The sequence below is a fragment of the Musca autumnalis genome, unplaced genomic scaffold (genome assembly GCF_047663935.1).
Source record: "Musca autumnalis isolate F117 unplaced genomic scaffold, ASM4766393v1 scaffold_1, whole genome shotgun sequence".
Taxonomy (NCBI): domain Eukaryota; kingdom Metazoa; phylum Arthropoda; class Insecta; order Diptera; family Muscidae; genus Musca; species Musca autumnalis.
The window spans coordinates 143536889-143549974 of record NW_027411644.1 but is presented as its reverse complement, the minus strand read 5'-3'; the positions used below and the strand labels follow the sequence as shown (position 1 = coordinate 143549974).

The 13086-nt window shown below is 34.5% G+C and overlaps 1 protein-coding gene across 4 annotated transcripts; it reads right to left on the bottom strand.

The window, feature by feature from the left end:
• Positions 1-2198: 2198 nt before the first annotated feature.
• On the bottom strand, positions 2199-10642 carry Mcm5 (Minichromosome maintenance 5). 4 transcript variants are annotated; one of them, XM_073956531.1, is made up of 5 exons: positions 10343-10642; positions 9775-10056; positions 8610-9720; positions 2561-3382; positions 2199-2499 (listed from the first exon to the last, which is right to left on the bottom strand). In XM_073956531.1, the coding sequence occupies exons 2-5, from the start codon at positions 9927-9929 to the stop codon at positions 2383-2385; spliced, it is 2205 nt and encodes a 734-aa protein (XP_073812632.1). In that variant the 5' UTR covers positions 9930-10056; positions 10343-10642; the 3' UTR covers positions 2199-2382. The 4 variants fall into 4 exon arrangements, with proteins under 4 accessions (XP_073812632.1, XP_073812661.1, XP_073812643.1 ...); XM_073956560.1 differs by having other exon boundaries at positions 9775-9930; positions 10375-10611; XM_073956542.1 differs by lacking the exon at positions 10343-10642 and having other exon boundaries at positions 9775-9930; positions 9998-10258.
• Between the last annotated feature and the right edge of the window lie 2444 nt (positions 10643-13086).

Sequence of the window (13086 nt, the reverse complement as noted above, 5' to 3'; positions counted from 1 at the left end):
TCATTTTTAAGGCATCAGATACAAATCACAACTTCTTCGACTTAACTTGGCGCATAACCGCTGTAAATTTACAAAAATAAGGCTGGATGTTAAAAATTTGATATGTTTAGAGAATATTTATTTCAATCGCAATGAAATTTGTCGCCATCAATTTTTCGATTTTTGTCCACGGGCGGAACCACTGTGCACCGTTGAAAATTTGATGTTGCCTGGCCGAGGAATCGAACCCACGACCTTCAGCGTGGAAGGCGGGTGTGCATACCATTGCACCACGGTGGCACCCAATACAATCTACAGGACAAAAAATGGGATGGTCGGTCCACGTTTTGATATAGCCCCCACAGAACCGTACCTCCCGATGTTCGGTATTTTGCAAGTTTTAGGTACAATGATCAACCGAAAATACTCAAATTTGGTGGTTAATCTTCGGCAGAGGTATAAAACATTCCAATAGAGAATTGTGGGTGTGGGTCCACATTTTGATATACAGGGTTATCATGAATAAAAATTCCGTGCGGAATTTTTCCCTTTCCCCAATTTCATAATTTTTTATTTCCATATTTATGTCCAAAAAGGGAAGAGATTCTAGTAGTTTTCAACTTTTTAAAATATTGATTTTAAAATAATTTAACCTTTTAAAATTATTTTCCGTTCGGAAAATTCCGAGGGAAATATTCATGATAACCCTGATAGCCTCCATAGAACGGTACCCGATTATCGGTATTTTGAGGAATTTATCCTCATTATTACACCGAAATTGCTGAAATTTGGTATTTAGTCTTCGTTGGGGGTATAATACTTTCACCTTGAAATATGTCTGCATAGGTCCACGCCTTCATATAGCCCCCACAGGACGGTACCTCCCGATTTTCGGTATTTTGGAGGCTTTAGCCTGATTATCACACCGAAATGTCTGAAAATTGGTATTAAGACTTCGTTGAGGGTTTATTTCCATTAGAAATCTGTCGGTATAGGTCCTCGTCTTCCTATAGCCCCCATAGAACCGTGCCTCCTCATTTTCGGTATTTTGAATGTTGTGGCCTCAATATCCACCCGAAATTACTGAAATTTGGTGTTTAGTCTTCATATTTTTTGTGAGCTTACTGAATACATCAAACTTTTGTCTTTATATATGAGAAATTTCCTTTAAAAACATTTTTGACCGATTAATGGTCAAAAACGGCCCATTTTTTTTTTTTTTTTTTTTTTTTTTTTTTTTTTTTGTAAAAAGTCGAATTTTGACTATCGCTGTTCACCATTTTTTTTTAATTTATTTTTTTAAAAGTCTCTCGTTTGAAAGCAAGATTATTAGTTACTTAATAAGCCCACAAAAATATCGGGTATGTGATGAAAACTGAATCGACTCGATTTGCAGAATCAAAATCGTATATAATAGGAGTGCCGTTGATATATATAGTTTTGCTTTGCAAACGAGGCTTATTTGAATAATATTTTTAAAATCCATTTTCAATTTCATGAAAATATTCACCAAAATTGGAGATATACGATTTCGATTTATGGTAAAACGAGTCGAATCGTTTTCCATCACATACCTGTATATGATGATCGGTTCATTCGTTTTCGCGCTATAGCCAACACCGCAAAACGCTTTGTTAAAAAGTTGGTTCACAAAATCCCAAAGAAAATTAAATCTATGTTTATTACATCCAAAGCAATATTAAAAATTTATTTTAGAACGAAAAATTACTTTAAATGCTAAATTTTTGGAGCATAATATGTACAAGTTATTAATTTAAGTAAAATAAGGACAGAAATACACATTTCCAACAATTATTGGATTTGAACCTTCACATGGACAAAATTACTTGACAAATCAATAACTAAAATTTCTTCAAATTGGAATGTTTACTTTATATTCTCATTAATAAATTTATATTCCGAAGTACTTAATTTTGACCATTTTTGGCCACGGTCGTGACACTGTGCGTCGCAATACGGAATCCATCCATAAATTTTCAATAACAACGTTATTTTTGTAAATTTGTTAGTTGTTGTAATTCATGCATCTACCTTGGCCTTGCCTTGGCTTTAAGCAATGAATCCATATTAAAGAAAACCTTGGTGTTTTTCTCTTTGGTCTTTTGGGTTTGTTGCCAGTGGTTAAATTCGCTATCGCTCCCAGGAGAAACTCTTATATGTAATGAAATTCAAGTATTTGTATCACAATAATACTTCCATTTTTTATATTTTTATCTGGCATTTTATTAACAAAATATCAAGAAAATAAAAACGAAAGAAAAACTGCAAGAATTATTTGCGTTTCTCCATTTTTTACCAAAACGAGGATATTAAGAAAAATCATATACATATATTTTTTTCATTTCCTTGAAGATACTGTCTGTAAAACAGTGTGTATTAAAGTTAGCATAAACGATACAGCATTTTTCTTTGCATACGGTGTTGAAGTTCTCCCCGACGTATCATAGTGTGAATCACTTTTAGAATACTACGTTCTTCGTATTTCTGCCGCAAGAAATCCTGTAAATAAATATTAAGAACTATTAAATAAAATAATAAAATATAAACATTTTTTATGTACCTGAACGACATTTTGTTCCGAAACTTGTGATCCAATAGCAAATCGTCGCTTTAATTGCTTCTCGATTCTATTTAATATTTCCTGATCCTCTTCAGTTGTGAAACCCTCTGCTCCTGCTAAACTACCTGTCATTGCGGCATCCAAAGTAGATACCTGGAACAATCGCAAAGACTCATTTACATGCTCATCTGTTACAAAAGGTAATAAGCGCATTTTCGCTAAAGATTCAGATATACGGATTATTGCTTCCAATTGACGCACTGTAATTGGAATACTCAATCGTTTATCAGCCGATTTCTCCTGCTGATTTGCTCCACTACGCATAAGAACATAACGACTTTTCAATTTTTCTCCAGCTTCCTCACTTAAGCGAGGGCCACAATGTGTTCGGCAGTAGTGTATATATTTTTTGAAAAGGGACAATGGTATTTCTCCCTCAGCTTGCTCTGTTTTACCCGCCTTGTTTGACGAAAGGTGAACATTTATTATATGCTTTGCTAAAGTAATATCCCGTGATTCATCATGAACATCTTTCACTATAAAAATCATATCAAAACGAGATAAGATAGTTGGCATAAAATCGATATTTTCCTCTCCTTTTGTGTCGTCCCAGCGACCAAATATAGAATTAGCAGCCGCTAATACAGAACAACGAGAGTTCAATGTGGTAGTGATTCCAGCTTTGGCTATAGATATAGTTTGTTGTTCCATTGCCTCGTGAATAGCGACACGATCGTCTTCTCTCATTTTATCGAATTCGTCTATACATACAACACCTCCATCAGCTAAGACCATTGCTCCACCTTCCATAACAAAATTACGCTGAAATACACAAAGCATATACATAAATAAAAAACATACGTACGTTTTTTTTCTTTTTGTTATTCAATCAACAATTACCATAGGTGACGAATGTAGTGATGCCACTTTAACTTTACATTTAAAATTGTATTTTTAAATTATTATCTATTGGAAATTAATTAGCGGTATAAGGCAGTTAAGCTTTCGAAAATTTGGTTTGTTTTAACTAAGAACAGTCTTATTTCATTTAGACAGTTTTCTTGCAATAGAATTACATATTATTATTTGAGAATATTTTGCAAAATTTACAAAAGGTAAATCAAGAATTTTATTGTTACTATTTACTATATTACACAATACATCGAACACCGCCGTTTTCCGGAAAAACAAAAAATCGGAAAGAATGTTTTGAGTAAATATTTGTCATTTTGAGTAAATATTTGGGTACCACCGTGGTGTAATGGTATGCACACCCGCCTTGCACGCAGAAGGTCGTGGTTCGATTCCCCGGCCAGGCAACATCAAACTTTTCAACGGTGGCAAAATACCCCTCAGTAATGTTGGCGACATTTCCTGAGTATTTTAGCCTTGTAAAACTTCTTCATAAAGTGGTGTCGTAAGACACGCCGTTCGGACTCGGCGATAAACAGTAGGTCCCATATCATTGAGCTAATATGTATCGGGGTGCACTCACTGATATGAGAGAAGACTCCCCTGTCCCGTCTGGGATGTTTGTGGAACAATTATATATATTATATACATAAATATTTGACATCAGTGGGTCCTAATTACCCTAAAAAGGTATATTTTGTTTGAACAAAAATAAAAAATTGATTTCGGGTCGAAATGGGTTAATTAAGACGCTTTGACTCGCAATGCCAAAGGTTATGAGTTGTTAAACATCTTTATTATACGGAACACATTGAAACTACTTTCCCAATGAAAGTTTAATAATTTTTATATTAAGGAAAATAAAACAAAGTAAAAATTCATTCATTCATGTAATACTGTCATATTTGTCCTATGGGCCAAACCTATTGCTCTGCGTATTGCGTGTGCGTTCAAAAATACAAAAACAAAATACAGGTATTTCAATTTGAAATACATGTATTTTGTTTTTGTATTTTTGAACGCACATGCAACACGCCGAGCTATAGGCTTGGCCCTCTAATACTCAAAAATTTGTTGCTGTACAAAAAATGGTATATTTTAAAAGTATGCATCACTGTAATCATTTTTGTTTTCCTGGAACTCAATTCTGTTTCTATGAAAGTGTGAAATGAAAACTTTTATAAAGGAAAAACCTGCCAAATGAAAAAAATTATAAGGGCACAACCTATAACTTTTCGTTTCAAATTTTCATAGAACAAGAACGCAGCCCCTGGATTTCATTTCTTTTTCCTTCTTTAAAAGGGGTGAAAATATCTTTCAAACAAGCTATAATTTCATAAAATCAGTTATCAAATGGCTGCGTTATATTCTTTTAAATGTGCAAAAACGCATAAAACACCGGAAGCTTTTTCCCCGTGCTCTGGCTGCTTAGAAGATGCTAAACAGTATAATTACGGCTGACATCATAAATGAAAATTTTCATTGCAAGTGATGACAATCTAATGTGAAGACAAAGTCAACATGTGTGGCAACACTGACAATGTCAAAAAAGAGACATGTCATTTTACTGCATTTATGAACGCACACATTGCTTTACTTTGTTTACTTTTTGTAAAATTCGATTTTTATTGCAAATAGATTTATTATATTAAATACATACCACAAATCCCTCATTTCTAATTGTTTGTTTCTATGTATTTTTCTTGTTTTCTTCTCAAACGTCACAGTACTAAAACGTGACAGTACTAAAGAAATGTCAATTGGTCAATTGGTACAAGTGGTCTCACTGCACAAATTTGGCAATTAATGTGCAACGTGGCGCGTCTTGTTGCATTTATGAAGTCGCGACAATGTCTATAAAAAGACATACTTACTGCTTATGAAGTTAAGACGATGTCATGAGACGAATCATGTTGCATTTTAGAAGTCAGTATATTTTTCCCCAAAATAAAATTTAAGCTAAACACTTTAAAACGACGAAAATCGGGCGATATAGTTCTGTGGGGGCTATATCAAAACATGGACGGATATAGCCCATTTTTAATACCAAACATCCTAGGAGTAGTAGAAACTTCTGTAACAAATTATAAAGCTTAAGTCTGGAGCTTTGTCCTAAATGTTGCAAGCTGTATCTTAATATCAACAGATGGATATATATATATATATATATATATATATATATATATATATATATATATATGAAGATTGGTATACCAAAAGACCGCCCTTTTAGCGCGAATATTTCGCAGTGTTACATGAATGAATTTGCAGAGTTACACTCTCCTCATTCAGAAATAGATTTAGCTTGAACATTCACGCAAAAGTGAAATTGCAATTCTATTGTTTGCAAAAAATTGCACCACAAATTACCTTAGAGGAAGCCTAGGGTCAAGTGTAGACATGTCACCACTTTGTCTACTATTATGGTGACTTTGTCAACAATCTTTATTTTTACTCAGAGTTCGAAAATAATACGTACACTAACATAGTGTACCGCTCCGAGAACAGTATCACTAAAATATTTTTAGCGTTAGTGTTCCGGAACACAAACACTAAAAAATATTTTAGTGATACTGATCCGGAGCACAACGATAAACGTAGTGTTCCACATTTTGGTACACTAAAAACGTTGGGTACCGCAGTCGGAACACTAAAAATCGTAGTGCTCCGCAGTCGGAACACTAAAAACCGTAGTGTTCCGCAGTCGGAGCACTAAAAAATCGTTGTGTACCACATGTCGGAAACTAAAAAATAACGTAATGATAATGTACCACACACGAGTTTATTATGATTTGCGAGAAAAATTAAATATTTATAATTTTTGAGATAAGTACAAATTAAGACATAAAAACTCAGATACACTTCTTAAATCCACGTATGTATACATATTAATTAATTACGTTGGGAACTTAAGTAGAAAATATGAAAAACATTGATTCGGTTGTTGTACAATGGCGCACTACAAATTGTAGTGTTCTGACTGTGGATACATGAGTTTATTATGATTTGTGAGGAAAATTAAATATTTTATAATTTTTTTTAATAAATACAAATTAAAAAATAAAATTTAATAGAACACGTGAATAACGCCTGATTTGATTTTTGGACAATGGATCAACAAAAATCGTAGTGTTCGGTTGCGGAGCAACCGGATCACTAAAAATCGTAGTGTTCCGACTGCCGGATTACTAAAATTTTTAGTGTTCCGACTGTCGGATCACTAAAAATTTTAGTGTTCCGACTGCCGGATCTCTAAAAATCGAAACAATGGAACAATAATACGTAGTGTTCGGCTGCGGAGTACTAAAAATCGTAGTGTTCCGACTGCCGGATAACTAAAAATCGTAGTGTTCCGACTGCCGGATCACTAAAATTTTTAGTGTTCCGACTGCCGGATCTCTAAAAATCGAAACAATGGAACAACAAAAATCGTAGTGTTCTACTGCGGAGCACTAAAAATCGTAGTGTTCCAACTGCCGGATCTCTAAAAATCGAAACAATGGAATGAAGCTGGAGGAAGTGCCCCAAAGGAGGCAAAAACAATTCAATCGGCTGATAAGGTCATGGCAACGGTTTTTGGGACTTCAAAGGTATTTTATTGATTGACTATCTGCAAAAGGGTAAAACAATAAATTCAGAGTACTATTGCAACCTTTTGGATCAATAAAATGTACAAATTCGAGAAAAACGTCCTGGCTTACAACAAAAAAAAAATATTTTTCATCAAGACAACACACCAGCGCACAAGAGTGTTTTTACAATGGCTAAAGTCAACGAATTAAAGTACGAGTTGCTTGACCACCCACATTATTCTCCTGATTTAGCTCCAAGTGACGTTTACTTGTTCCCAAATCTAAAAAAATTCCTTGCTGGCAAGCGTTTTATCTCAAATGAAGATGCAATTACAGTTGTAAACCACTATTTTGAAGACCTTGAGGAAAACTATTTTAATCAAGGGATAGAATTGCTAGAAAAGCGTTGGACTAAGTGTATTGAAGTTTCAGGAGATTATATTGAAAACTAAAAATATTTTTGAAAAACTAACTATTCTCTTTCATTGATAGGCTAAGAATTTTCCGAACCGCCCTCGTATTGCACGTGGTACACTACGATTTTTAGTTATCCGGCAGTCGGCACACTACTATTTTTAGTGATCCGGCAGTCGGAACACTACGATTTTTAGTGCTCCATTGTCCAAAAACCAAATCAGATGTTTTTCACATTTTCTTTTAATTTTTATTTATTAAAAAATATATATAATATTTAATTAATTTAATTAAACGATTTTTAGTGCTCCGGCGCGATGATCTTTCTGCTTCATTCCACAAAAACTAAATATTTTTTTTTCATAATTTTGACCATATTTCGCAATGTGTTTAACTAATTTAAACATACATGGATGTAACAGTTTATCTTAATTTGTATTAATCAAATTTAACCAAATATTTCATTTTCCTAAGAAAACATAATTCCTTTGTTATTTTTTAGTGTTCCAACACGTGGTGCACTACTATTTTTAGTGATCCGGCAGTCGGAACACTAAAATTTTTAGTCCTTCGCAGTCGGAACACTACGAGTTTTAGTCCTCCGCAGTCGGAGCACTACGATTTTTAGTGCTCCGGCAGTCGGAACACTAAAATTTTTAGTGCTCCGCAGTCGGAACACTACGGTTTTTAGTGCTCCGCAGTCGGAGCACTACGATTTTTAGTGCTCCGGCATGCGGTACACTACGATTATCGTTGTGTTCCGGTACAGTATCACTAAAATATTTTTTAGTGTTTGTGTTCCGGAGCGGTACACTATCATAGTGTACCTATCCACCTTGGTACGGTACAGAACGGTACGGTACGATACCATAGTGTTTATTTTCGAACACTGTTTTTACTTTCATTAATAAAATTTACAATTTAAACAAAAGTGTAGTGTTTAAACTAAATTCATTATATTATATATAGGTAGAACGTTTGGATTAATGAAATCCACTGAATTTCTAAATGTATCATTATGCATCCAGCTTTAAATCCACCAAAAAGTTTCAAACAGACCAACATATCTAATAGTGAAACTCTGGCGTGGTATTTTTCGGTTAGTAAGCAGCTATGTATAATGTAATTATTAAAATAAAAATATGACTTACTGTAGCTGGGTCTTTCATCACAGATGCAGTTAAACCTGCTGCGCTTGAACCTTTTCCCGAAGTATAGACTCCGATAGGTGCCACTTTTTCGACGAACTTTAACAGTTGAGACTTTGCAGTTCCAGGATCTCCAAGTAAAAGTACATTGATATCGCCACGTCTACATAAGCCATCAGGCAATCGTTTACGAGAACCTCCAAACAGTAAGCATGTAATCGCCTTTTTTATGTCATCGGAGCCAAAAATACTAGGAGCCAACGACTTTGACAAACGTTCGTATATATCTGAAGAGGAGGCCATGCGACGAAAAGTCTCCTCCTCGTCACTAGTTATATTGCTATACCTTGAAATTGCACCCGAACCTTCAGTATCTACTGTTATACCAACCACTCGCATATAAGGAGCTCTTACACCAACAACAGCTTTCTCTCGCCCATCTTGACGGGAAGGTTTACCGACTTTTCTTATGGAATATATGCCTTGTATTAATACACGGTTGCCAGGCACAACACGTTCACATAATGACCTTTCACAAAATAACTGCAAATGTCTAGGGATTTCACCCTGTGGAACAAAATCTGGTAATTCTTGTAATTTTAAAATTTGAAAATCAACACATTTGCATTTGTCGGGCATGACAAAAAAAGGATCCAGAGGACACTTTGGTCTGCCCGCTTGATCAGTATTGCATTTGCGAGGAAGAGCGTAATCTTCCAATCCCGGATTGACTTTCAAATTAGGAATTACAGTATGACAAGAACGGCACATTATAGACATTCGTGTTGCCTTTGCTTTGATGCCAGAAGCCGCCACAATAATACCGGCAATTTTTACTAACTTGGAGACGCTGTCGGACTTGATATCTCGTATATTTGTCGGATTCGCATTAGACATTACCAAAACTTGAATATCGTGCATCGTTTCTTCTTGCTCTGGGCGAGGAGCTGTTATTTCATCAGCAACTTCACGAGCAGCTTCCTCAAAAATTTGCAAATGTTCCGTGGGTTGCTTTGTTAGTTTATCAGCTAACGATTCGTCATAGCCTGCAAGATCCTCCATTTCCACCTCCAAAAAATAACGTCCATTAAGATAGTTTCTCTTTAAAGTATCGCTGAAAACAAAATTTTTTGTTAAAATCCTCATAATAATTTGATAGATTCCTTACCGGTATTTGTAAAAAAAATTGTCTTCGTTAAATGTGCGTATGAATTCCTTATATTTTTTCTTTACGGCCTGCATATTTATCTGATTTCCATCTTGGTGTCCTTCTCCGAGTAAATTATCGGAGAAAAATACTCCAGCTTCATCAAAACCTTCCATTCTTTTACAGGGGAAACAGAAATTATATCAATTTTATTAGTGTTTTGATTTACTTGATTCGTCGTTACTTCGAAACTAACTAATCTGCTTTCAGTGAGCGCACTGCAATTTCTGCAAATATTCCCGCCTAAATCCGATTTAAGTAAGCATCAAATACGGATGTTGCCAACCGTTTACAAATAACTCAGAAACTAGAGTTGTTAAATCTAGTGAACTAGTTCAGTACCATAGTTCGTTTGCGTATGATTTATTTTATTAAAACAAAGAGATAATATAACTCATTCGCAGTTCGTTCATGAAAACAACCGGTGTCCACTGAACTATATTTTGAACTAGGTCGTTCAAACGAACTAGATTTTAACAACTCTATCAGAAACGCAAAACAAAATTTTGCAAAAAAAAACTTCATTTACACCGTCACATTTATAGTAGTATGTAAACGTACTATAACCCGACAAGAAACACTGCAGGGGCTCAATTCTTGGGCTGGATTCTTGTTCTCCAATTTCGATCCAAATCACAGCTTTTGATGTAGTGTTTTGTATTGAATTTAAAGGCACTCTTCGGATTGCATTTTTAGTCAGTCTAAAGATTAAATACAAATGCAAGCCATTGCGAAATATCCCACAATAAATAAAATTCATTTATTATTTGTGTAAAACAATAATACAAAGAACTTTATTATATAAACACAAATTAAAAAAGTTTCCATTAAATTCAATCACATTTTAAGGGTTGTTTACACTATCTATGAATGTCATATGAGATGTCAAATTTGCTACCTGTGAATGTTGTACACATATAGTCTGTTTCTTTACTTTTGAAAATGGTAAAACCGGCAAAAGTAGTAAAAGTTGTAAACAGCTACCATATGAATTGTATGGTATCTGAAGTAAAGGAAAGCTTTTCGAGTAAAAAGTTGTAAAACTTTAAAGCTGAAAACAGATACAACGTTTGATTAAAGTTTTGTGTCGTTTTGGCCGTTTTTACACTGTTGGGCATGATGCCGAAAAATTCAAATTCATTTGAAATATATGCCGACAAACAGATAAACGCTGGACTTTGGTATCGTCGTCGCCCTGTTGTTGTTGTTTTTTTCTCGACGCCCAACGCAAAACTTTAATCAAACGTTGTATCTGTTTTCAGCTTAAGATTCTTGAGCGTAAAGGAACAGAGCTATAGTGTGACCACTATGAAAATTTTCATCTATCAAAATGATGTGGCAACTCATATGTACATTTTTCATTTAGGGGGCGCTCTATTCGGCCATGTATTTTCGTATGCACTTCAGAAATTAAATGTTAGAAGAAAACAATTTTACCAAAAAATGAAGGAAATAGGTAAAGAAAACGAAAATGTGAGTGTGACTAAAGTTTTTAACAATATAAATTGTGTTATTTGCGTGATTTATATTTTGTGGTCATATAAAATTTTATGCTGGTGTGAATGCAAAAACTAAAAGTGGTATGGACTTTGACAAACATAAAGGATGTCGAATGGATAAAAGAAGTGACAGCTCATATGACATTGATAGATAGTGTAAACATCCCTTTAGTTTACTTTCTCCGTTCTCCAATTAATCTAATAAGTCCCAATTTACATTGGGCGAGTTTACTTGCGGCAATTGTCATTTTGTAGGAGAGAGAGGTGAGGCATATGGTAACCCTTTGCCTCTCAGCACCCTCTCTCACCAACAAACTGACAATTGCCGCAAGTAAACTCGCCTAATGTAAATTGGGACTATTGGGTACTTTACACGATATGTATTTTACATATGGGTTGTCACTTTGCGTATACATTTTGTATATAAAAAGTGACAACCCATATGTAAAATACATATCGTGTAAAGTACCCATAAGCCCATCTGACTTTGCTTCATTATCCTAAAGGTTTTATGTTGCCTTCCCATCACTAGTTCAGCTTTCGACATGGACTCCAACAGGACTCCACTCCATTAGAAATTTCCGTCTCGTAAATTACCGCAAAAAAGTTCACAATTTAAGTTCTTTTTTCGGCTCATCTTTCCTTTAGAGACACCTGGCGGAAAAGTTCGGCATCACCACAGGTAGTCCTTCCGATCCTGATTCCAACGGTGTATAACACTTATCCAGGAAATGTATACTTCCCGAGATATAGGCCTCGAAAGTTCCGGAAAATACATAAAATGGACTTAAGTTAAATATATTTATTTATTTATTTATTGAATTTATCATATATTGAATATATAATAAATATGGAAAACAATTATAGCATTAGCAGCTAAGGCCATCAGCTATAATACTTTAACTAAGTTACATGTTTCTTTATAATAGGTGGGTATTAAATAGCTAATTTGTAATAAGATATGAATTTGTATACTGCTTCGACATTTTCCGTGGTAGGTGTTTTTAAAATATCCAGTCCTTTGCCATGTAGTATGTTGATATGCTGTTGATTTAGAAATCTGCATTGTCTTAGAATGTGTTCGACCGTACAAGTGTTATTACATTTTTGGCATTTGTTGTCAGTGTTTTTATCAATTAGATGCAGGTGTGTAGAAAGTGTATGTCCCATGCGCAGGCGAGAGAATATGCGGATTAGTTTTTTTCCAAGATTGCAGGGAAAAATAGGAACTATGTTGTCAGGGTTTATGATATTATAGTGATGGTGTTGATAGTTTTTATATTTCGTTGAGAAAAGTTGACGAATTTCAGATTTAATTTGTTTTTTTAAGTCAATTTTTTCAATTAGTGCATCGGTCAGAAGAGGCGCCGAGCAGGCATATTTAGCGGCCGAATCGGCATATACATTTCCACTAAGTCCAACGTGTTAAATATATTTAATAAACTCGAATTGTATGGAAATTTGGTTATTATAGGTATGTAACGTCCTCCTAAATGCACTAGTGTACAATATGTATAGGGAAGGTCCACAGTCCTCGAGAAATACTTATCCGAAGGTCTGATATTTTTAAGGTTATATCCATTTATGAAATTAAGATATGGGTGTCATAGTCAGGCTTATGAACCTTATTAGCACATAATAAATAATATTGATTGAAATTTGTACAATAGTGTATATTTTTTATTCAGTCTTATATATTAATTTACCATTTAAAAGGTATTATGTTTTTGTACGTGACATTTGCATTGGTCGAGGAGAAAGTCTTAAATCCCCG